This window comes from Diabrotica undecimpunctata, chromosome 5 (assembly GCF_040954645.1).
Source record: "Diabrotica undecimpunctata isolate CICGRU chromosome 5, icDiaUnde3, whole genome shotgun sequence".
Taxonomy (NCBI): domain Eukaryota; kingdom Metazoa; phylum Arthropoda; class Insecta; order Coleoptera; family Chrysomelidae; genus Diabrotica; species Diabrotica undecimpunctata.
Window position 1 is genome coordinate 140,408,549 of NC_092807.1, and position 25,663 is coordinate 140,434,211.

Here is a 25,663-nt window from a genome sequence, read left to right on the forward strand (position 1 = left end):
ATTGTTCTACACCTGTTTCGAGTTATTCAACTCTCATCAGGGACACTTGTGGAAGTTCAAACTGAAATGAAATCCATCTGGTATTTGGCCGTTATAGTACTAATAACTGCCTGAGTAGCTAGCAGAGACATCTATACGAAGCAACAAGAAGTCAGGAGACCTCTCTTCGATAGGTAATTCCCTATCGAAGAGGTCTTCCAACTTCTTGTTGCATCTTATATTCTACACATCCATACTCTCGTTTTAACTGAAATTACATTTAATTTAGCTACCACTTTTTAAAGTTGTGTTACAAACTATGACCTGAAGATAATATATGTATTATAAACTGAAACTTGTCTAAAACGAAATCGAATGGTCGCAATCAATTTTTCCAGTATAAACAGGATTGAAAGTTTCCCAGGTTAGATTTTTATGTATTATATCCTCAAAAATAAAGCATTCAATATAGAATGCAAAGCCAAGAAAGGTACTGAGCCAAGATGAAATTCCAGTTGAACTGTTAAAAGCCTTAGATGATTGTAATAACAAACAATCCAAGAACATGTAATGACAATAGATTAATAAAATTTAGATTTAAAAATTGTATTAAAAATGTTCAAAGCAGAATATACAAAAAATCTGAGAAGGAGATAGATGAAATGCAATTTGGTTTGTTCAAAGTTCTTTTGCAGAAATGTCGGGAGTATAAAAATAGTGCATTTGTATGCTTCATATACTCTCGAAAGACCTTCGATCGAATACAGCATATGAAACTGATCTATGGGAACTACAAAGCAATAGTAAAGTGAGAATGTTTGATTGACATTTTCATGAACTGCGATTTGGTTTTAAAATCCATATTCTTCAAACATCTACCTCGAAAAGCCAAAACCTGGAAACAGCCCAACCCAATGTCTGGTGAATACCAACTTGATCATATGGAATCACTAGGAAACTCTGTAATCATACTAAGAAATCAGTATCACTAGTAAAAATGAATATCTTCTCTGGTAATCAAAAGAGGAATTCAAATGCTTCAACAAAGAATAAACTTCCAAAATTTAAAGTAACTAAAGTAACTTTAAAGTAAATTAAAAGATGTCAGTAACAAATTTATAGAAAGTCTACATAATAAGCCAGATAAAACGACCTGGAACGGAATCAAGGAAGCCATAGTACAATCTACCACTGAAACATGGAAAAAATCCATTGAAAATCATGAGAACTTTTGAAGATTAGAAAAAAAAAACATGAAAAATATTGAAATCAACGAAGAGACTGTTCAACAAAAGTCAAATCAATGAAATTAAAGATACTCGTGAATTCTATCAGGCTTTTAAATCAGAACTGAGCAAATTTAAACCTCCGTTACATAATAGAGGACTTAATGTAAATTAAACCTTAACGACCAATCCTGTGTTGCAGCTTTGAGATTATTTTTTATGCCTACTTAATGCTGCAATCCCTAATGAATAGACTTCTATCTCGTCTACTTCAGATGAAATATTGGAAACGGTTGAGTTTACCGAAAGTACAAGCTGATTATAGCCGCAAATGTCAAACATGGAACAAAAAATTTTGGTTTAGCAGTGTTGGCATGTTTTTATAATGTATATGCTGTATCTATAAAGAGATAAAATTTTAGAAAAGTACATTTTGATTATATTATGTTATAAATTCTGCAATTATTGATTTACATAAAACAAGAATGAGTAAATATTTGTTTCTTTTGCAGTTAATTATTAGAAATTTTTTTGGCAATTGCCCTTTGATAGATTAGGGGATAGATAGATCAGCAATTGCCAGATTGCAACAGATGTTTGCAATTAATCTCGAAAGAGACAAATATTTACTCGTTATTGTTCATATAAATTAAAAATTGCAAAATTTATAAAATAGTATAATCAAAATGTACTTTTTAAAAGCTTTCTCTCTTTATATTTTAAGCATGTAACATATGCATTATAAAAACATACCAACACTGCCAAACGGAATTTAAGTGGCATGAAAACCAACAAATTTGTTGGGGTAGATTGTATTTTGGCTGAAATGTGGAAATTCGCCGATCTTGACGCGGTAAAGCATCTTCCTAACATTATTCTAAATATATAGTAATCAAAAACTCTACCCTCTGATTGGACAATAGCATTTATTCATTCACTGCATAAAAAAGGAGATAAAAAATTATCGTGGAATCTCTTTGCTTCTAGTGACCTACAAAATCTTATTTAGGCTACTGTTAAATAAAGCAGAACACATTTTAGATCAATAACTGGGTGAGTACCAAGAAGTCTGTAGAACATCAAGATTCCGTTGTGGAACAAATTCATAACATAAAGTGAGTACCTAATAGCATGATTATGGTAAACCAAAATCAATAAAAATTGTGTCATTTGTTGACTTTCAAAAGCCTATGACAGAACCGATACAGAAAAGATAAATAATACTACTTTCGAATTTGGCTTAAATACGAAAACTATAAACTTATCGATGCCACTTTAAAAAATACCATATTAAGTTTAAAAGTCAGGGGTAAAGTATTAGATCCACTTGAAATTCATAAAGCAGTCAGACAAGGTGACCTGATTTCTCCTCTACTATTTAATTGTGCCTTAGAGAAGATTATTAGAGATAAACAACCAATATGAAATACCAATTGACACAAAAGAAAGGGTTTGAAGGTAATTTGCTTAGCTTTTGCCGATGACCTGGCTCTCTTAGCTAAGAATCTAAATGAACCTAAAGCTCAATCAATTACCGCAAAAACTGAACTGAGAATAGCATTCAATAGAACTTCAAAAAACTGTTTTTTAGGGATTTTCTCCAGTTTATAGACTTAAAAAAAGATCAAATCAGGGCTTTTGTTATTTATTGTCAAATTTATAGGTTATATATAATTTGAAGTAAATGGTTCCTTTAGAACGCTCGAAAATTGGGTGAAACACCTTTTAACTCAGAAAAAACATGTTTTTTCTGGGTTTCTAAGAGATTTGCGGGGTTCATATTTTTTGAGATCAATACAACAAAATTTTTTTGATTTTTTACGTTTTATATGAATAAAAAATACGACTAAGCGCAATTTTAGCTCTGTTAAGCGACTTTAGCTTGATGTGTGTAGGTGTAAGAAATAGATTGTGTTCTGTTACCATTTTAATCCACGCGTGTACATACGTAACCCTAAACTAAAAATTATATTTTGTATTCGGAGGATAAGGTAAGTGTTCTGCGTGAAAAAGAGTAACAAACATTTGTACATAAACATAACTTGAGAATGTACCATGTCTGAACAAGAATCGGAACAAGACTGTGAAGAGGTTCAAATGGAAGAAGATGAAGAAAAAATAATTTCAAAATACTATCTTGGCAAAGACAAAAAAAACAAAGTAGAGTAAGATGTATTCTAACTCGTGCAACAAATATTGTTTTGGAGTTACCAGGACCAATAAGAGAAGCTAGAAACGCAAAAACACAGTTTGAATGCTTCAAATGTATGCTAGATGATAATAACGTCAAAGAAATTATGCGTTGTACCAACATCTATATTGAGAAGGTAAAAGATAATTGCCAACGCTATAGAGATGCTGAAATGACCGACGTCGAAGGGATTTGGGGACTTTTTGGTATACTCTTTTTAGCAGGTGTTCTAAAATCTGGAAGACTAAATGTTTTGCAAATGTGGGATAATAAGAAAGGTACTGGTGTTGAAGCTATTTACTTAACATTGTCTTTAAATCGTTTCCGATTTCTACTGAGATATTTAAGGTTTGACTTTAATTCTAGACAACAAAGGGGAGAGCTGGATAAACTTGCTCCTATACGAAACATTTTTGGACTTTTTAATAAAAATTTTCAAAAAAATTTTACACCTTCAGAATATTTAACAGTTGACGAGCAATTACTTGATTTTAGAGGAAAATGGCAATTCCGTCAATACATCCTAATAAAATAAAACCATCCAAATATTTGCGTTAGTAGATAGCAAATATGCATATACCTATAGTATGGAGATTTACTGTGGAACACAACCAACTGGTCCTTTTGAAACAGATTGAAGTAGCGCAGAGGTTTTTAAAAGAATAGTTAAACCCATAGAAGGAATGGGCAGAAATATAACCATGGTTAAATGGTTTACTAGTATAACTTTGGACATGAACTTGCTTCAAAAGCGAATAACTATTGTTGGTACAATTCGTAAAAATAAGAGGGAGCTACCACAAGAATTTAAAACGTCTAAAAACAGAGACATACTTTCTTCACTATTCGGATTCCTCCAAGAAAAATGTATCTTGGTAACATACATTTAAAAAAAAGGTCGTATTAGCTGTTTCAACCATGCACCATCATGACAGTATTGATAGAAAACAAGAACAAACCTGAAATAATAACGGATTACAAAAAAACAAAATTCGGTGTTGACCAGTTGTGTGCACAATATGATTTTTTCAGAAACTCTCGGCGTTGGCCACTCACCGTGTTCTTTGATTTATTAAATATATCAAGAATTAATGCATTTTTCCTGTATAAGGCTAATGTCACTGCATCACTCCCAAGAAGCACTTTTCTTCAGGACATTTCATTTGAGTTAATAAAACCACTGATGTTAAGGCGACTAGACAACACTCACACATCAACAGAAATAAAAGGAAAAATTAGATTTCTTTTAAAAATAAAGGAAACTCCTAACGAAGTTTCGACTCGATCTTTGGTTCTTAGGCGTTGTCATATTTGTGGACGAGCAAGGAATAAGAGCACAAGAAAATGGTGCTGCAGCTGTGATCAGTGGACTTGCCCAGGACATTTAAAGCAAATGAGTACATTGTGCTGAGATAAAACAAAACATGCAGTCTGAATCAGATTAAGATGATATATTTAGGATATTATAGAACCTAGTTTGGTTTGTAACATTTTTTTATAGGTAACTTTGATTTATAGTATTTGTTTTTTAATTTTCATTATTTTTTTTTAATATAATGTACATTTTATTTAAAAAATAATGCCAATTATAGATTGCAGTGGTATTATTAAAACCTCATTAAAACAATAACACTATTTTCAAATAATATTGCTTTTCCAGAGCTCCAGTACATATGGATTACTAATGTAATCCACGCGTGTAGTCACGTAAGAAAATAGAGCGCGTGTACTGGAGGGTTAAAAGAGTTCGCCCAATTTTTGAATGCCCTAAAGGACTAAGTTACTTCAAATTATATGTAACATACAAAAAACCTGGATTTGATTTATTTTGAAATCTATATGTTACGAGCAAAGCCCGAAATTGGACAATCCTAACATTGTACACAAATTATTGTCCACTTCTAGCATTCTACCCCCAAACTGTACAATGTCCGAAATAATCAAAATAATTGTCGAAACGCTCATCGGTTCGAATCGATTATTATTGACAAGCGACACACCAAATCAAAAATTGAAAAATCGAATGGAAGAAGAAATTGTTCTACAATAGAAATATTGTTAGTAAAACATTTCAAAGCTTCAAGAGATAGATTGACATCACTATAATATAGGGAAGATGTTTGTAAAACAGCTTAGATTTTCAAGAGATATGTATGATAATTTAAAATAATTTAATTCTACGAATCCAAAAGTCAAAAACGCTGGTTAATTATGGATTTATAACCTCAATTGATGTTTGTTTGTCGTTAATAACAAATGGGGAATAATCGTAAAAATCGATATGAATCGATATTTGATATATTATCTTAAACTTTAACGCATGGCTACTTATTGAAATTCGAACATTGTACAGCAATTCTTTTATACAAAGTCCGCCGATTATATATATTTCGGAGATTGTACAGTAAAGGGGTACAATGCTAGAAGTGGATAAGATTTTTTGTATAATGCTAGGATTGTCCAATTTCGGACATTGCTCGTAACATATACAATGGGGAAAATCCCCAAAAACCCCTTAAAACAGTTTTCCTGCTTTTTAAAGATGACGCATCTGACGGAAAAAGCTGAAAAAACTAGAAATACCTATAGTTTTTCTAAACCCAAACAAGAGTTAACGCTTTTTCGAAAAAAAAAATGCATTTTTAGGTAATGTACATTCAACCTATGGGTCTATAAAAAATAATCAAGTTTTGTAAAGGCCTCAACTATGCCTGTGAATTTTTTGAAATTATTAAACTGATTGCAACTCAATGAAAAAAAAAATAAAAACGAGAAATTGATGTTTTGGGGCTAGGGGGAGGTGGGTGGCGCCATAAAATTGCGCTGCGTCTTATTTTTTGATCATATAGAACGTAAAAATGAAAAAAATTAAATTTTGGAGGGGGTACCTTTTCTATTGCTCGAAATATTGATTACGGCCATCCATGAGAATCTTGACAAAAATGATAATCCTTTTGTCACAATCTTAATGACTGCACATGTTTTTAGTCACTATATGACTTATTGAAATAAAGTGTATTTTCAATTCTTTCATTGTTCAGTTCTGCAATAAAATTTAAAAAGATCATTATATTGATCCCTTTAAATGAAAATAACTGCAACTGTTTAAACATTGGGTATATACAATAATACAACATATAAAATATCAATCACTTCTCTACTTATATGCTGGTGGCGTTCCAAAGAATTTGCCCTCTCTCTTCTTTCTAAACTTACTTTCACTTCTGCCAGACGGGGTGAAAAATCTCGTTGCAGTTGGTCTCAATAATGAATCTGTACTCGGGGTTTGTTGCAGTCTGTTGCAGTTCGTAGAAGGAGTCAGGCACACAGTGATAAAGTTTTTCCAAAAGTCTGGGGGAATATTCATAATGTATGTCATCACTTTAATGATGTACTTAGTTTCTTCTATTAACTTGTTAGGTTCGGGATTACTTGACGAATAGCCAACTATATTGGGACCAAACACTTTAGATAAATTATCTTTTGGCATTTTACATTCAGGTCTTTGGGCAACCTGTTGTAAATGTAATATTAAAAAGGCCAATGTATCTCTGTTAGGTTGTGGCAACTTGGCTATTGTTTCGTACAGTGCGGGCATTATATCATTGGAGTCCTTTGCTTTAACAGCCGTTACGAAATCATTCCACAGAGTGTAGGTCAGTAAGGGTTCCGTTAGAGACCGTAAGAAATCTTTGATACAGCCACAAATCACGTGAATATCTATTTCCTTTAGGTTGGGTGATACACGACTAGAAAGAAATTTTTCTTTTAAACCTGAAAAAATTAAATATTTATAAATATTAAATTTTAATTTCAAATTGTTAATTGAGATGGTATTACCATATATAGGATTTATGAATTTGTGATTTAATAAATAATACAAAATTCGTTTTGGATTTTTAGATCACCTTAAAAATTAACTTTTGCAATATCGCTGACAAATTAATAATATCAGTCCAGTATAATCTCTCCAAACCTCGGTTTTGCTGGAGGGGTCCTTATTGATAGTATCAGAAATGTTTTTGATATAATTTCAGGTTGTTGTGTTGATCTTTATTGAGCAAAAAATTAATGTTATATTCGTAAAATATATTTTTGTTGGAATCGTTTAGCCATTGTGAAATAAAATTTGACACAATTCCCTTTTTCAATATAACAATATCACACCACATGGCGCACAAAGAGTAGAGAATATGGCTTAATATTTTATTATTAACCAAATTCGGGTGATGGCAAACAATGTGTTGAATAATTATTAAATTATTAACATACCTTTAACTTCCCTTTCTGATCCTGGAACTCTATATATTCCCAATTCACTCAGACCTCTCTTTTCAATTTCATTAACACAGTGAACAATGAGAGATGGAACCATTGGGGCACTAGTTGGTGTATAGTCAGCTATTGTTCCAGTAAATTTCTTGGAGCTGGGTGTATGGAGAACTGGAACACACGGTGTAGGCATTAAGTCTCTGCATTCTATGTGGCACAACATTCGACATTCCTTGCATTTAAAGGCAGTTTTTCCAAACCTGATGTGTTTTTCACAAACTGAACATATATTTGGCATTACAACTGTCTTTTGTTGTAAGCAATGTTGCCTGAAATTACTGTTTATGTCTACATATGGACTAGCAGTATTTCTTTCCTCTGAAATAAATTGGGAAGATTAAAAAAAGATGATATTAAAATAACAAAATGAATACAAAAGTGTGTTCATTTTTTAATTGAATCTAGGGTATTATAGGTAAATGGTAAATACAGCAATATGCCATGAGAGTATCCTCTTGTCATATGCCAACAGCTAAATGTATTACTAGTACAAGTAATACAGTAATAAACATAAGTCTTATGGTTCAACTGTATTTAGAACTGATTAATTAATGTATAGAACACATATTTGATTTAAACTTTTGTGTTCTAAAAATATTACAACTACTTAAATTATATTAAATTAATTTTTTAAATAAGCCTATACTTGATAACTTTTTCAACTGTTTTCTGTAACACAATACTCCTAAAAATGTTTTAATTATAAATCATTACTATATACCGGAGTACTTTTATGCATCTCTCGTATGGTTTATGGGTAACATATATACAAATATCATCCTTGTATTGCATGTATAACATTCAAATTTTCATTAAACATATCATGCAAGTTTGCTATATACATACTAAAAAGGATAGGGTATTAATAGTAGGATTAAAATGGAAGTAAACTGCCGTAAACCATTGTTGACAGTATGAGGACCATGTAATGCATCATCATCATTTTGGCTTTACAACCCTGTGTGGGTCCTAGCCTCCCCAAGATTTTTTCTCCAGTCGTCCCTATCCATCGCCTTTCTCCGCCAAGCATGTATTTCCATATTTCTCATGTCTTCATCGATGTTATCTAGGAATCTTGTTCTGGTTCTTCCTCTTCTTCTTTGGCCAATAGGTCTATCAAGGAGCGTTTTTCTATCTATCATGTAATGCATTCACAATGTTATTTTAGGCTTTATGGTGGACACCAATATCTATTATTCTTTCTTGAAAAATGTTCACATTGATTGCTTGATATGCATCTTTAAGATCAATAAAATTAGAACTCATTTTTAGCAAAGCAAGTCTGAATATCTAGAACCAGTTGTGCTACTGCATCAATTATAGTGAGATACATGTTAGCTACTTATTTACTGATTAAGGCAATATAGATCCAAATAAATTGTTACTTGTGTATTGAATGTTATACTTGCGTATTGTTAAATTGTAACTTATTTCCAATATTGTCATTTTTATTCATACAGAAAATAATAAAAGAGTGACATTTATTTAATTATAAACATTGTAACAACCAAAGTATAAATACCTTGTCTATTCCATGATTCTAAGATCAAGTTAGGAGGTGCTACACATTCTCCATCAGATTTTGGAATTGATTCAATGATAGATGTTGCTGTGATGGGACCATCTTTATTTAAAGTTAAAGTTGTAGTTGCCTTAATAGTATCTGTAATGCCAATTTCCACACCTTTGCTTGATGTTGATCTGAAAAAATGATTCACATATTGGCCTGATAAAATAAAATTTTGATACATTTACATAACCAAAGGGAAGAAAACAATTATACATAGCTCATAATATAATCTTTCTGTAAACTTACATGAATTATTTATTTATTGTCTAAGAGAAGGTAGGTTTTTAAGAAAATAACAAATGCAATGTTGTTACCTAATACCTATGTTTATTGTTGGAAAGATGGAAAAATCAGCATATTAACAAAATGGACATACCATAAAATGCATATAACAAAAACGGTGCCGGTTCAGTTAGTCTACCGTCTAATATGCGATCTATGGCAGTTTAGCTGATTCGGAATGCAGTCTATGTCTTCCTCAAATAGGTACAAAAACAAATTAGAGAAACTATTACAAACTCATAACTGGTCAATTAGGAGTGCAAAAACAAATTAGGGAAATTATGACAAACTCATTACTTAAATAGTTCCTGAATTTATTTAGGCTACATCTTACAAAGATTAAATTATTTTGGATTTTTTGAAAATTGCTGGAGATGTAAAAGGTAGATAATCTTTGAAATAAACTCATTACTGTTCAATTAGGAATGCAAAAACAAATTGGGGAAATTATGACAATCTCATTACTGCTCAATTACGTTTTAATGACCTATTTTGGTATAAAATGAGAACCCAAAATGAAAATTGATTTAGTTGCAAACTCTGTTGCTAAAAGAGTTTTATAAAACTGTTATTTCGAGTGAAGCAGAGGCAGCAGTATTTCTACGAGTGAACAGTTTATTACAAAATGTTGAAGACATTGGGCCGTGCCACCTATGTGGGGCAGAAATGGAAGAAAAGTGGAAACGAGGTCGTGGTGAATATAGACCAGTTCTCTGCTGCCCAAGGAGAGGATAACAGACAACAATATCAGTTAGGCATGGAAACCGTTTTTTTCATGTCACCTTTCATAAAACGACTTAAATGGAAAAAGTAACTGCAAGTTAACTTTTTCCAAGATCCTGGTTGGAGGGTAAAATTACGATTTTGAAGAAAATGAGAGGTGTTCCTGTCAGTACTTTGTGGTCCCATTTGGATTATGTTGCGTGGAAAGTGCTATGAAGAAATGTTAGAAATGTATATGTATAAATGACTCTAATTAAATCTTGTCATATAAATTTACTTTAAGAAACCAATAAAAGTTTTGAAATTTCATTGAACTACTTTACTTGTTACTTTATTTTAGAGCTACATATAAATATAAAATTTTAGTGAGTCTCTTAACAGCATTTGATGATAGGTGATGTTCCCCACATATCGAAATTGATGTAGACCGCATATCAGACGGTAGATCGCATACTGAACTAGAAACTCAGCCATAGACTGCATACCACACTGGCACCACAAAAACAGATATGTCCATTAAAAAGAATTAAGATTTTTAGAGCAACCATATTTATAATACTATTGTTTACTTGATAACCAGTTAAATGGAGTATTTTAATATTTGGTTTACCATAAATGTTATTTAAATGGAAAAGTGAAAATGGACAAAAAAATATCAGGACTTTATCTCAGTCATTAGCAGATACTGGCATATTGTAACTCAAATATCTGAAGGCCAATTAGAAGATTATACTGAGGCTTCAGATCTAAAACTGACAGCACTATCATAATTCTACAAAATTTAGTGCATTTGTCTGGCAAAAAAAGGCTCTCAGGCACTCAAATTCCCGAGAGCTAGAACTGAACCTATAAACTACCTAGATCAAAGTGATCTAAAGTATTTTCTCCTGAGCCAACGTGAGTTCCCTGCTTTAGCGTAAAAATTTATTTTCCAAATAGTTGTAGACTCAACAATGGCATGTATAGATATCAGAAAATGTTTATTTTATTCTGACAACTAATGAGCTGATCTCAGATAAAAATTGTATGAAAGTGGTGGTAGATACAAGCCAATAGCTAATAAATGGTATATCCGTTAATTAAATAAATAAATAATATTAGCTGATCAAACAATTTAATATTTCATTCTGAAGTATTACCTTTAATTTTTTATGAAATTAATTAAAAGCTATGTGCTATGTGTGTTTACCTTTTACAATTTACAATGTAATTAATAACACAGTCTAGTATAAATAATTTTAAAGATATTGATCCTGCCTCAAAATTCATAAATATACCAAATAATAAATGGTTAGTTTAATGTTACCTTCTTTTTTTATTAGCTGGTTCTTCCATCAAATCAGTTTGTTGACGTTTCCATTCTTTTGTAGGTTTATTCATACATCTTGAAGAGTCTAAATCATCTTCTGAACGAGAATAGCTGAAGTCTGAGAGAATGGAACCAGTAGAGTTTATTTCTTTAATAGCACTGAGTCTCTCTGGATCACCAAAACTAATTCTTCCTGTAAAAAACATTTGTACAATAAAAAAAATGAACAAAAAACAATAAGAAAATGATACAGTGAAGAGTCAAACCTAAACTATTAAAGTTACCAAAAATGTTACTAGATATTTTGAGAAAATAATATTATATACAAAATCAAATAAAATTTACCTGAATATAAGTTACTAATCTGTTCTTTAGCATCATCGGCTAACTTATTTCTACTATCCTTAACCAAAGCATTACAAAATTTAGCAATCTGATGTTTAAATTCATCTCGTTCCTGTTCAGCCAATTTTCTTTTCTTAGTCTCCTCATCCAACATTTTTCTTGCATTTTTAAGGCGTCTGTTGTATTCATTTCCTTCTTCAATTTTTTGATCGACCTCATTTCTTAGTCTTATGCATTCTGCAATTGTTTTTGTCCATTCTTGGTACAACAGTTTTGTTTGTTCTGCAAAATTATAAAAGCTGTCATGCAACTTATCTCTATCTTCAACTTTCTGGTGGTATAAACGCTGTAATTCATCATATAAAGCAACAATAGTAAGATCATTTGTAGATCCTAAAGTTGATCCAGAACTACCAGTGGAGCCTGTTTCAGATATAACACTTTCCTCACTTTCTGTACGTGTAAGCTTTGCTTTCTTACTTGGATAAGGAGATTTAAATGGTGTATCACACATTTTTAATATATATTATCACAAAATTGTATACAAGCTATTGTTTAAACATTAACCGCTTTTTAAAGTAAATTAAGCATATCAACAACGTTTTTAACGGAAAAATCAGTTCAATTCAAACTTTGTGACAATTGTCAACTGTCACTGTCCAATATCAACCAATGACGTATCGTCATTGGTATCAACCATAGACATAGTATCAACTTTTTGGGGAGGTGCAGATATTTATAAAATTAATTCTACTATTAATTTTATACAACTTTTTTAATAATAATATACCATTTTAAATATTGCTGTTATTAAACTAGGATATAATCTTCTATATTATAAAATTATGACTTTAGTAAAATATATATCATAAATTTTAACTGAGTACAGTATCAATCAAATAATTAACATAAATGCACCTACCAAAACTTTAAAATAGTATTTTACTCTTTTTATTCCATTTTTGCACAATGCAAAATAAAGAGCTTTAATATAGAAAATATTTATTTATTTTAATGAAACCTTCAAACTATTAATCATTAGTCACGATCGGGATACAAAATGAAGTACCTAAACATTCACCTTTTTTTCTATTTTGTTTTCTGCCATCATCAAGTTCAAATTTACCGTTTATAAAGTTACTTTTATCTTATTGTTGTTTTTACTTTTTTGTATTTCTAAAGTTAAGAAACGTTCTTTAATAATAATAATATATATATATTAGAGAAATTTCTCGATGGTTAGTCAGGATTATGACAACTTAAATGTCATGGGTGCTTTCATATCTATACCTAATGGAAGCATTTCAAGTGTATATAATACTTGGAGGCTATCTCCGAGCGAGAAAAGTTATACCCTCTGAGAATAATTTAATATCAGAAAATACTAGTTGGAGTAGGTACTTGAAAAGTTAAGTATAAAGCAATATACAGAATATTATATACATTGAAAGTAGATTAATATTAATAATTAAAATTGATTATATAGAAGACATATATTGTATAATATATGGTATATTGGTGATGCAAGGCAGACGTATTCCACCAATATTAGCTAGGTGAATAACTTTTGAAAACCTATCCCAAAACAATAAGAAGAAATTTATATAGCCTATCACGCGGGCGTGATTGGACCGTGACTTTTCCCTATGAAACGTTAACGGAAATAGTCTTGACATTTAAGATGCGTGTACAATCATTGATAGAAGAACGCGTTGAGCGCGAAACATACATTATGACATTATACGAAACAAACCATGTCCGACGAGAAACCAAAATCTTTTGGTAGAGCCGATGAGAAAAAACAAGTTAGTAGACGGTTCCAAAGATCTACTGATCATACAGGCTTGTCTTCATCTACACCAGCGGAAAATACAAGAGCAGTAAGTCTTATTTGATAATCTTACAATAAACCATAATTACTTATATAATTTAAACTGGTCTGCAAGATACAATTTCACGAGGGTGAAGATTTTTGACAATCATTCTCAAGTACTTACATTTTCATCACCATCATCATCATCATCTTCATCATTGGCTCTACAGCCTAGATTTGGCCTTGTCCTGTTCAATTAATCCTCTCCATTCATTCTTATTTCTAGTTTCGTTCTCCGATTTCTAGTTTCGAGTTCTCTCAAGTCCTTCTGTACTTGGTCCATATACAGTGGCGAAACCACACCATCTAAGGTGTGTGGTAAATTCATTTGATGGGGCCCCAAGAAAAATCGCCACATTGTAATTTTATTTTAATAAATCAGTGAGGTAGGTATCCAATTGTAATATTGTGTCTATTTTAGTTAAATATCTAATTTTCAAAAGCATTTCTATTACATATTTATAACGAAATAATAGTTTGATGTGAACAAGATATTTATATTCTTTTCTCCGAGCTTTCTGTTCGACAAATGCATCAATAAATTCATCAAAGTTTAAAGATCGTGTCATAGAGTTTTCAATAGACAGACTAGCTAAATTACGCAGCCTGTTTTATATCAAAGAGTGTCCTAAATAGATTTTTGTTAATTTTAGTTTAGAAAGTGATCTTTTAGCACTATGAAAAAAGCACTTTCTGTCCGCCCGCGCCATCTAACTACCGCGACAAAAAAGAAACATACAATGGATGAGTTCTGAAGTTGATTCTTTTCCTATGAATGCGTTTAAATCTTAATTATTTATTTGAATTTGTATATGAACTTTGGTTCTAATGGTGAACTCTGGTGTCTAACTTTAACTGATCTTAACAACTTATATAAAATTTATATTTTTTATTAAATTTTGTTAAAAATGTCACTTCTGAACTCGTAGCCTCTCAAGCCGGGGGACCCCTTATGCTGGGGCCCGTAGCATTTTGCCAGTTCTGCCACCCTATAGTTACGCCACTGTCCATATACTTATATTCTTTTTGGCCGTCTGTTGGGTCCATCGAGTTCTAACTCGATGCTTGGGTCGCTTTCCCTTCCCACTGGCCACTTCACTTCACAGTTCCCACCCAGAGTATTATATACTCTGTTCCCAGTCACGGTTCGTAGATTTACTACGGTTGCCTCTTCCGCCTAACCAATGAACATTAACATTAAGCTCGAAACTGTACTCTCGTGACGTAATTCTTCCCCTTCAACCAATCAACACTGCAATCGACCTGCCCTCTGCATTCAGTTTCAATCGCGAATAAATGGGTTTTGGATTCTTGTGTACTCTGGTGACGTAACTCAAGCATCCCCACCCCAGTCGGAAGACGTAACCGTAGTAAGTCTACGAACCGTGGTTCCCAGTCATCATGTCCCAGTCCCACCATTTGTTGTTGAATTATAATTCTTGCTGGTTCCTGTTCCTCGTTCAGTCAGAGATGTTTGCTCCATATGACCTATCCATGTCGGTTACGCATATGCGTCTATATTCTTTAGTATATGCAAGTATATGTGTCGAGGAAGTTTTCTTTCAAATATTATCAATTGCCAGTTGCAATTCGTCTGATTTTATCAATACCCAGGCACAGTTTTAATGCTAAAATATACTGTGACCCAGGTTTTTGATTCATAGGTGAGTTCTGATTTTATCAGAGTTTCTAGACCCGGTATTGGGATTTATGTACTTGTAAATATATCTGATTTGTTATGTCTCAAAAGTTCATTGTAGATAGATAACTTATGAAAATTTCAATTTTAGAATCCCAAAAAAGATGCAAAAAAGTTAACCACCCCTACCCCTGGGCTTCACCCTAAAACCCCTCTCATAGAGGAGGGGACGGAAAACATCGGTTTACCAAGAACATGTACATTGTAAAAAAATTTTGAAACAAGAAATGTATCTGACAACATTTTGAAAAAAATATTTATTAACACTTTTTCTGTAGAATGAACCGTTTTCTCAGAAACAGCGCTTAAAGCAACCGGCGATTTTGAATGTCAGTTATGCACATGAAATCATTTTTTTTTTCAAACTAAAATTTGTATCAACTCGACGGTAAAAGTTCGATATCTTTTGATCAAAGTGTCACATTGACAAAAATCAAGAGGTGTTTTAAAGGTGAGGAGTGCAGCTTTCCTATGTAATTTTTGCATTTTGCTGCAAATAAAGATCGTGAGATCATTAAAATTTATCACTTTCATTGACCGGTCGTAGTGAAATTTACATATGTAGAGTTGATTTACGTATGACTAAAAAACGCAGAATTTAAACTTTTACATTACAAACGGTCGCAAGTTACGGGAAATGCCTCCAATTAGACAGCTTTGGGTGTAATTTGTAGCAGAGGTTGAGAAAGTTTAAATTCAGCGTTTTTTAAGCATATTTTAAACGCCTCGCATTTGTTGTCAAAACTCAAAACTAAAATTTCATGCTATAGGTTTTAAGACTAGGCTGTAGTTATCGAAACTCCATAATGGCCGGTCAATAAAAGGGATACATTGTATTGATATCATGAGAATCATAAAAACGGCAAAAATCACGCAACGATTATTTATTATTATTTATTTATTTAACACATTTATAAAAACTGAGTTTATTTGCGACAAAATACAAAAATTGCATACGAAAGCTGCATTTTTTACCTTTAAAACGCATTTTGATTTTTGTCGATAGGACACCTAGATCAAAATATTGTAACGAAATAGCCCATCTCCGATACGTCATAATTCTTAGAAGGACGAATCTAGAAAACGTAAGAATCGGCATGTCAATAGCGCCCGTCCTTCGGACGGGAGACAATTAGAGGTGGGACAACGCCAGAATGTTCTCGAAAAGTAACTTTATTATATATATGTAACGTTGTTAGGAGTGAGTTTAGTTGTTAAGATACTACCGAACTGTAAAGTTATAAATAAATGTATGCATATAAATTCGAACCGCTCGTTTTATTTAATCACGCTACAGTGGTGTCACGGTGTGAGGATAATTGATTTATTTAAAAATAAATTCAGCAGTGACTGTTGAAAAAGACTTTTGAACATTTTAAAAAGTACGCGTGCCTGACCAAAGATGCTGCTAGTAGAACTGTCAGTAAAACAGTTGCGTGAGCAGCTAGAAGAACGCGATGAAGACTGCAGTGGGTCCAAGAAGATACTCCAAGAACGACTGAAGACTGTTCTCAACAAGAATGGAGAAGACCCAGAGACATTCCATTTTCAGTCAGAAGAAGAAGCAGTTTTAATGAAGATCGAAGAGAGTTTCAGAAAAAATGATAAGAAATTTGAAAACGTCTCTCAAATGATAGAAGAATCTTCTAAAAGAGATGATAATAAATTAGAGAATGTTCCCAAAAGATTCGATGAAACATTCGAAAATGTATTTAGAAGATTCGACGAGACTTCACAAATAATTAAAGAAATATGTATTCAAAACAATGAGAAATTTGAAGAAGTCTCAAGAACATTCGATAAAGTAGAAGAGAAGATCAAACAATTAGAGACCATGATAAGTAACACAAAAGTGCTACCACCAGTTAATACGGTAGCCTTAGATCCGGTAGTGAAAGAAGAATCACCGAGAGACGAAATGACACATCATATGAGATTCAAATTGCCACCATTTGATGGAAAGTCCTCTTGGTCCATATACCTTAGACAATTTGAAGCTATTGCGACAGCCAATCATTGGACAGAACAAGAAAAAGCTGTTTCCTTGACTGCTGCTTTACGAGGTGATGCTGCAGATATCCTAAGATCAATTCCTAAGGGTCAAGAAAAATGTTACCAGACTTTGTTCACTCGACTAGATAAACGTTACGGAGATGCCCATCTACAACCAGTCTACAAAGTACAAATAAGAAGTAGAATCCAACGAGCAAGTGAGAGTTTGCAAGAATTTGAAGCAAATATTGCTCGTATAGCGCTGTTGGCCTATCCAGAGGCACCAGACAACATTTTGGAAGAAATCGCTGTAGATGCCTTCGTCAATGGGTTAAGAGACATTGAACTACAGAAAGCTTTACGACTAGCAAGACCGAAAGTTTTAGATGAAGCGCTCGCTATTGCCTTGGAACATGAAACAGCTAGTCAAGTTTCACGGAGCTATCGAGTACGAACCTCTGAAGAGAGCGACGAACAAAACGAGAAACGTCTGGAGGAAATCGTACGGAAAGTAGTTCGCAACATGATGCCGAAGAGACACGAAACCAGATGTTCGAATGATGGCGACGTAGGTCACATTCGCCGTAAATTGCAAGAAAATAATACAACAGTCAGAAAGCTAGAACAAATGGAACACAGGGCTGGAAAGAGTCATTCAAATGATGATGCTCAGTCAAGACGGGCATACAGTGCAAAACGTAATCATTGTCTTGAATTAGAAGAACGACTTTGCCCCGTAAGACGAACAGCCGTCATTAATGATCAATGGCAGCCTCAACAGCTACAAGACGCTCAAGCAGATGATCCATGTATAAAAAGAGTATTGGATTGGATGCGTCGAAGTGAGAGACCTTCTTGGCAAGACATTAGTGCATGTAGTCCAGAAGTCAAGTGTTACTGGAGCCAATGGAATTGCTTAGTGCTGAAAGATGATCTTCTGTATAGAACCTTTGAGAACGATGATGGTACAGAAACTAAGCTTCAGTTAATTGTACCTAAAAGTAAAGTGTCAGAAGTATTGCGTCAGTTGCATGACGGTGCATCAGGTGGACACTTTGGTATCACGAAGACTCTGCAAAAAGTTCGAGAACGGTTGTATTGGGTGAACTGTAAAGATGATGTAAGAAGATGGTGCCGGAAATGTGAACTGTGTGCAACCAGTAATGGTCCAGTTGGTAAAAAGAGGGCACCCATGAAACAGTACAATGTTGGTAGTCTTATGGAAAGAGTAGCAATCGACATTGCAGGTCCACTTCCAGAGACGAATGATGGAAATAAATATGATTCTCGATGCAAGAGTGAAAGCTATGAAGTAGGTGATCTTGTTTGGCTTTATAATCCACAACGTCGTCGAGGCTTGTCTCCCAAACTGCAAAGACAATGGGAAGGTCCGTATGAAATTAAAAAGAAAATAAATGACGTAATATACCGAATTAAGAAGTTGCCGAAAGGTAAACCAAAAGTAGTTCACATAAATCGTCTTGCACCATATGCTGGCTCAAATGACACAGAAGAAGCACGAACCCTTCGACATGAGATCAAAGATGACCGGCGACCAAGCTTTAATGAATTTATGTTAAATTACGCAAAGAGAAAGAGTGCTAGATTCGGCGTGACCACAGAAGTTCAGCAGGATCTTTTTAGTGTTCCGCATAACGTCTCTCTAGCCCACTGTGTTGCCCAAGATCTGGAGATGACTAAAGGAATCTCATCCGTATTTTATAAGAAATTCGGTCGTTTGGACGAGTTAAAAAACCAGCAGCCTAAAGTTGGAAGAGTACTGAGATTAGAAGATGGTTCTCGATCTTTGCTGTATATGGTGACCAGGAAGTCGTATACAGACAGGGCAAGCTACGAGGATATATGGCGTGCTCTAACTAATTTGAAGAAAATCGTGTGCAATTATGACATCAAGAATTTGGCCTTACCCAAGATAGGCCATGCACTAGAAAATCTGGATTGGAAGATTGTCAGAAGCATGCTTGAAGTAATCTTCCGAGAAACCGGCGTACGAATTACTGTGTGTTGTATTAATCCGAAGAGATCGTGTCTTTCAAAGTCTGTAGACTGTTATTTCTTTCTAAAGGGTTCATGCAGAGCTGGAGAGTCCTGTAGATTCCGCCATCCTGTGCCTACATATAGAGTTGCTGATCGGGACGATCAGATTTAAGAGGGGAGCAGTGTAACGAAATAGCCCATCTCCGATACGTCATAATTCTTAGAAGGACGAATCTAGAAAACGTAAGAATCGGCATGTCAATAGCGCCCGTCCTTCGGACGGGAGACAATTAGAGGTGGGACAACGCCAGAATGTTCTCGAAAAGTAACTTTATTATATATATGTAACGTTGTTAGGAGTGAGTTTAGTTGTTAAGATACTACCGAACTGTAAAGTTATAAATAAATGTATGTATATAAATTCGAACCGCTCGTTTTATTTAATCACGCTACAATATATCGAATTTTTACCGTCGAGCTCATACAAATTTTATTGAACATTGATTTCGCGAGTGTAACTGACATTCAAAATCGCCGATCGCCTCAAGCTTGTTTCTGAGAAAACGGTTCATTCTAGGCAATAAATGATAATAAACATTTTTGTTCAAAATTATCTTAGCTACAGATTTTATTTGAAACATTTTTTCCTATGGTGTACAGATTCTTAATCGTTTTTATTTTTTTTTTTTTTTTTCGTTTTCCTCACTCTACGAGGGGGATTTTAGGAGAAAAAGCCAGGAGGTAAAAGCGGTAAACTTTATTTCATCTTTTTTGGCGTCCTAAAATTGACGTTCTCGGCAAAATGTTCGTATAATTTTTAGAAGTTCATTGGCATTTTCGTCTCTGACGACTGGAGTAATATGGAAATCCAGTCGTTTTATTAATATTTATTTGATTATTATCTATCATGTCGTATATCTTAGTAAGGTTATTTCTAATTAAGGATAAGTTCATAATATCATTTTTATAATTTTTTGACGTAATGGTTTTTAAAAGTTTTTTCCCAAAATTATTGTATTAGATATCTATCAGTTTGGTTAGATTTATTTTAACTACTTTTATGTCCACACGGTTCGGATTTTTTTTATAGACACAGCAGTGCTTGGTTAAATGAATATAAAAATTTTTAGATGGATGGCGATACTGTTAAATTGATCTCTTTTCCATAAAATATTACAATTTCGTTCACATTCCACAAAAGTACATTTATTCTGTATTCAATTTTGTTACAGATTTTCATATTAATTTTGTACTTAGGTTAAACATAGAAAATATTACAAGAGTATTATCGAGTTTGTGTTAATATTCTGTATATCCTGCATGTGGCACTTATTTCAACTACTAATTACATATTACCTTATGAAATTTTTAGCAATGCAGAAGAAGGAGAGCCAACCTGCCGTCTGATGTTTTAAGGAGACAAAGAGAGGTAAGACACCTAGTTAAATGAAGTGTTGATATGCTTAATTTTATCTGGGTAACATTTAGTATCAGTTAGGTTTTACCTGGTCTCTTGGCAGTTTTCTAGAATTTGCCTTTCAGTTCCGTTGGAATCTTTCTTTCGCACAACTCACCACATATATATATATATATATATATATATATATATATATATATATATATATATATATATATATATATATATATATATATATATATATATATATATATATATATATATATATATATATATAAGTATAAGTATATAATTTGTGAGTGCACCAAAAAACAGAATATGTGATAATAATTGGAAGAGAGGCCAAAGAAATAGACCAAAAAGTTTTATGCTAGACCAGATGCTGATCAATACTCAAGGAAACCTTAATTATCTGGGGCTCACAATAGATGGAAATCTAAATTATGGACGTCACATATACAAAGTTATCTCTAATTTTAAAAAGACATCAGCAACACTGATGCGAATAATGTCCAGAATTTGAAGTATTCTTTTCTTAGAATGCCGTCTCCCTACGGAGGTTGGCCATCATAATGGCTATTTTTATTTTTGAACTTGCTACTCTAAACAAATCAATTGATCTGCATTGATACCAATCACGTAGATTCTTCAACCATGATTTCTGCCTTCAGCCAACAGATCTTCTTCCTTGAATTTTTCCCTGTATTATGAGTCTCAAAATTTCATATTTTGGTCTCCTCATCACGTGGCCAAGTATTCCAGTTTTCTGGTTTGTATAGTGGTGATTAGTTCTGTTTCTTTACCAACCCTCTCCAGTACTTCTTTATTTGTAATTCTATCAGTCCATGATATTTTTAATACTCTGCGGTATAACCAGAGTTCGAAAGCCGCGATTCTTTTTAAATTGCATTTTTTTTAATGTCCAAGTCTCAGCTCCATATAATAATATTGAAAATATATAACAGCGAATGGTACGTAGTCTGATCTCCAAATTTAGATTTTTTCACGTTAGGAGTGGCTTCATTCGTATAAATACTGATCTGGCAATTTAAGTATTGGAGAACACAAAAATTGAATGCTTGTAGCGTCTTATGCATCGAATATATGGGGAACTCACTCAAAAGAAAGAACACTTACACAGACACACACACTAAAAAATTAATATTGCACAAATAATATGATCTGTTCGCATATATTATGGATACAAAACAATATTCACTCAAAGGTTTAGTTATTTGAGAATAATCCCAATAAAGCTCCTTTTTTGTTAAAGAAGAGAAGAAATAAGAAAAAATTAAACAGAAATTACAATAAACAGATGACAAGAACAATGGCAGAAGAGTGAAGTGAGAAAGAGGACTCATACTACTTTTATAGTTATTATAATAGATTGTATGCTATAACATAAAGACAAATTGATTAAAATGTCAAAAATATTAGGTTATTATATAAAATAAAGTATTGCAAAATAAAGAGTTAAAGATGCGAAGACGAAAAGCTCTAGTGGTGTAAACAATTAAGCCAGAGCATGGCAAAATCGTGTCATGGCTAAGTCGTGTCATACAACGGTTCCATCATGCTCTTAGAGGGAAAGAGTGGAAGTTTTTTAGCCGGTAAAAATCCGGCACTATTGGGGGACGTATGCATATCTGGACTACCTTCTGGTGGTCTCTATAAGTGTGCGCCACCTGGTGTCTTATTGAAGATTTTGTTACCAGTAATAAAAAATAGCCATTAGTAAGTTGACATTTTAAAGTTCTTTATTTTTTAGTTATTTTTCAGACGCTTGAGAATGATCCGCAATAGAAATCTTGATCGCTTACGGAATCTCAATCAACTCAACCCACGCGACGTAGCTGCCCTAAACATGATATTCGAAGCTACCGAATTCGATGACGACGTAGATAGTTTAATTGGAGATATGAACGAAAATCTCTTCAATGACCTTCAGCGACAATTATCTGAAATGAATGAGACAGGGGACTCAGCTCAGTTCCAACTGCAAAGAAAGAACGCGATACAAGATATTGTTACTAATATGCTTCCTATCTGCAAGGTGTGCAAGCATGAAACCGCTCAAGGTGACGTTTGCGAATCTTGCTCAAAGTCCTTTCCTTCACAACCTCCTCCACAATAGGTGGCTTTTTACATGTTTAACAAAGCCTTAAAAATTACTGTTTAAAGTTGTGTTCTGATAGAGTATTATAATGCATAAAAGCGCTGGTATTATTACTGATAACTGATTTTTTTCTGTTTTTATTTTTAAACTTGTATAAAACAATGCGTACTAAACTACATTCGTTTTACAAATTCCCATCTGTCAACAAACGCACGTGAAAGCCAAACAGGGTCGAACTGAGGTATATTATATGATTTTAAAAAATATTTACTTTTGAAACTATTAGTATAAGAATTTCTTGAAATTTAATCAGTGTGAGCAAAATTTAATGTTCCATTGAAGGAAAATGTGCTAAAATAAAATATTCATTAACTAAGAGATACATAACAAAGTAAACATTTTGAATAAAAAAGCAACACGCTACAATTTGAATTTAAATAGACTGGCAAGTTTGGATCTGTAATATGAGAATCCGTCTGGCTTAAGGCAATAAATTATATTTAATAGCCTCTTGACGAATGAGAGGGCGAATATCAACACGTGCTCATGTTTACAGATGGGAATTTGCTAAATGAATATACTCTAGTACAGTGTTCGAGATTGAAACACATTAATAATGAGAGTTTCAGTAAGACGAGTACCTAAATATATGTTATTAAGAAAGTTACTACAAATCTGACTTCTTTTAAACTTCAAAAAAATAGTTAACAAAAAATAAAACTACTCTATTTTTGCTCAGATAGCTCTGGATAAATCTAATGGAAATCAGATAATATTTCGTATTTTTCATTATAACTCATAATCTATATATATATATATATTGATATATATATATATATATATATATATATATATATATATATATATATATATATATATTAGAAATTGGTTTTTGGTGTTTGTGAAAAGTAACAACAATCTATATTATATTATGTATACTACAATCTATTTTACAATATATTTATGAATAATAAAAGAAAATCCATTTCTCAAATAATGTCTTCAAAATAAATATAATATTTGTACCTTTTTTTAATGGGCAGAAAATTTAATTATGTAAATAATTATAACTTATAATGCAGTACGTATCGGCTCCCGAGCTCTATAATAATCCTATGCGAATTGGCTCCCAACCACATAAATGAACTAGCTTCAGCTCATTATTCCCAAAAATTGAATCTTCTTGTGAAACTTGGATTTTGAAAAAAACTGGTATAACATAAACCAGAAATTAGAAATAAAGTCGTAAACAATTTATTTATTAAAGAAACTGCAACTTACATCCTATACAAGGTAATGCCTTCTTGACATATTTTTTACAAAAGCAGTTATACGTTTTCCCTCTAAAAGACCTAGGTATTTGATATTTAATGAAATTTGCTTTTTGGTATATTCTTTTATGGACACTATCACTTCTTACTTTATTATAGGTATTTATTTGAACATTTTTCAGAACCTCCAAAAATTAGAAAATGTTGGATGGTAAGATTCAAAATTTATTTAACTACATTTACAAATTTTACATTTGTTTGTAGCAAGTCAATTATATGTATAAGTAAAAAATATAATAAATAACATACACAAAATACAATAGGAGATGAAAATACATTAATGCGCATAACATAAAATAAAACATAAAATATACAAAATAAAACATATACCAACATAGTGAGTACATCCATGTTCATGTTACTGCATTGAAGTGATCAAAGTATTCACTATCAGAGTAAAAAGCAAATCTCAAAGGGTATCTTTTCAGACTTACATTAAATTTATTCATCGAAAGTTGTTTTAAATCCTTAGGTAGGGCATTGTATAAGGTAAACGTGAGGGATATGACGTGGTCGGAGATATGACGCGTTTTCAATATCTTTCAAATTCTGCAAGCTTGCGCGGGAAAGGTTTTGGGAAACGGTAGTAGCGACCATTACCACCAGATAAAGCATGTCTAAATTAGTAGTTATACTTGAGAATCAAATTTGTAGGCAGTAAATTCTCCGAACTGTGAATGCGATAAACCAACAACATCGTTGCCAGTTTGTACTGATAGATATTCTAGCAATTTATCATTTAATCATTGACATGCAGCAAAATTATCATATTAATGATCGTTTTGTATTTGTTAAGGTATATAATAAAATGTATTTAGTAACATCAATATTTATGTATAATATTATATTTATATACAATACTTATATATAGAAAACATCTAAAGTACGATAATATTCTTTGTAAAAGTCATACATGACAACATAGCATTCTAGGACCGGTAGAAAGGAATAGTAGATCAACGTTGTCATAATATAGAGAGAGATAAATTGCTCATTGACTTCCTAGCTTAGCATTCATTAGCGTATCGTTCACACTGTTGCAGTGACTTTTAAAAATTAATCTTAATATAATATGATATGAGACTTATATTTAACTTTGAAGTGTATACTTCTTATCACAAAAAAACACTTACTTTCAAATTCCATAATTTTGTACAAAACATACGAGACAAAGAAACTTTCTATGACATTTAATGACAAACTATAATTTTTTTTAATGAAATTTTTTGTTTGTTACAAAAATTAATTATCAAAAAGGCACGTAGAGAGATTTACCC

General features: G+C 32.5%; 2 protein-coding genes across 2 annotated transcripts; one reads left to right on the plus strand and one right to left on the minus strand.

Moving 5' to 3' along the window:
* Positions 1-6,036: 6,036 nt before the first annotated feature.
* Positions 6,037-12,654, minus strand: LOC140441877 (rac GTPase-activating protein 1-like). The gene is made up of 5 exons (XM_072532834.1): positions 11,958-12,654; positions 11,610-11,805; positions 9,251-9,429; positions 7,669-8,046; positions 6,037-7,170 (listed from the first exon to the last, which is right to left on the minus strand). Exons 1-5 carry the CDS (start codon positions 12,469-12,471, stop codon positions 6,554-6,556), a joined length of 1,884 nt encoding a protein of 627 aa, XP_072388935.1. The 5' UTR covers positions 12,472-12,654; the 3' UTR covers positions 6,037-6,553.
* A 965-nt stretch (positions 12,655-13,619) lies between these two features.
* On the plus strand, positions 13,620-23,849 carry LOC140440811 (uncharacterized). Its single transcript, XM_072531174.1, has 3 exons — positions 13,620-13,837; positions 20,892-20,948; positions 22,708-23,849. The coding sequence occupies exons 1-3, from the start codon at positions 13,712-13,714 to the stop codon at positions 23,071-23,073; spliced, it is 549 nt and encodes a 182-aa protein (XP_072387275.1). The 5' UTR covers positions 13,620-13,711; the 3' UTR covers positions 23,074-23,849.
* The last annotated feature ends 1,814 nt before the right edge of the window (positions 23,850-25,663 follow it).

Coding starts and splice junctions, on each gene's coding strand:
- LOC140441877 (XM_072532834.1), bottom strand. CDS start 12,471: ATGTGTGATACACCATTTAAATCTCCTTATCCAAGTAAGAAAGCAAAG. Junction 11,806..11,957: donor GATTAGTAACTTATATTCAG/GTAAATTTTATT, acceptor TGTTTTTTACAG/GAAGAATTAGTTTTGGTGAT. Junction 8,047..9,250: donor AGAATCATGGAATAGACAAG/GTATTTATACTT, acceptor AATTTATTTCAG/AGGAAAGAAATACTGCTAGT.
- LOC140440811 (XM_072531174.1), top strand. CDS start 13,712: ATGTCCGACGAGAAACCAAAATCTTTTGGTAGAGCCGATGAGAAAAAA. Junction 13,838..20,891: donor CAGCGGAAAATACAAGAGCA/GTAAGTCTTATT, acceptor TGAAATTTTTAG/CAATGCAGAAGAAGGAGAGC. Junction 20,949..22,707: donor TTTTAAGGAGACAAAGAGAG/GTAAGACACCTA, acceptor TTTATTTTTTAG/TTATTTTTCAGACGCTTGAG.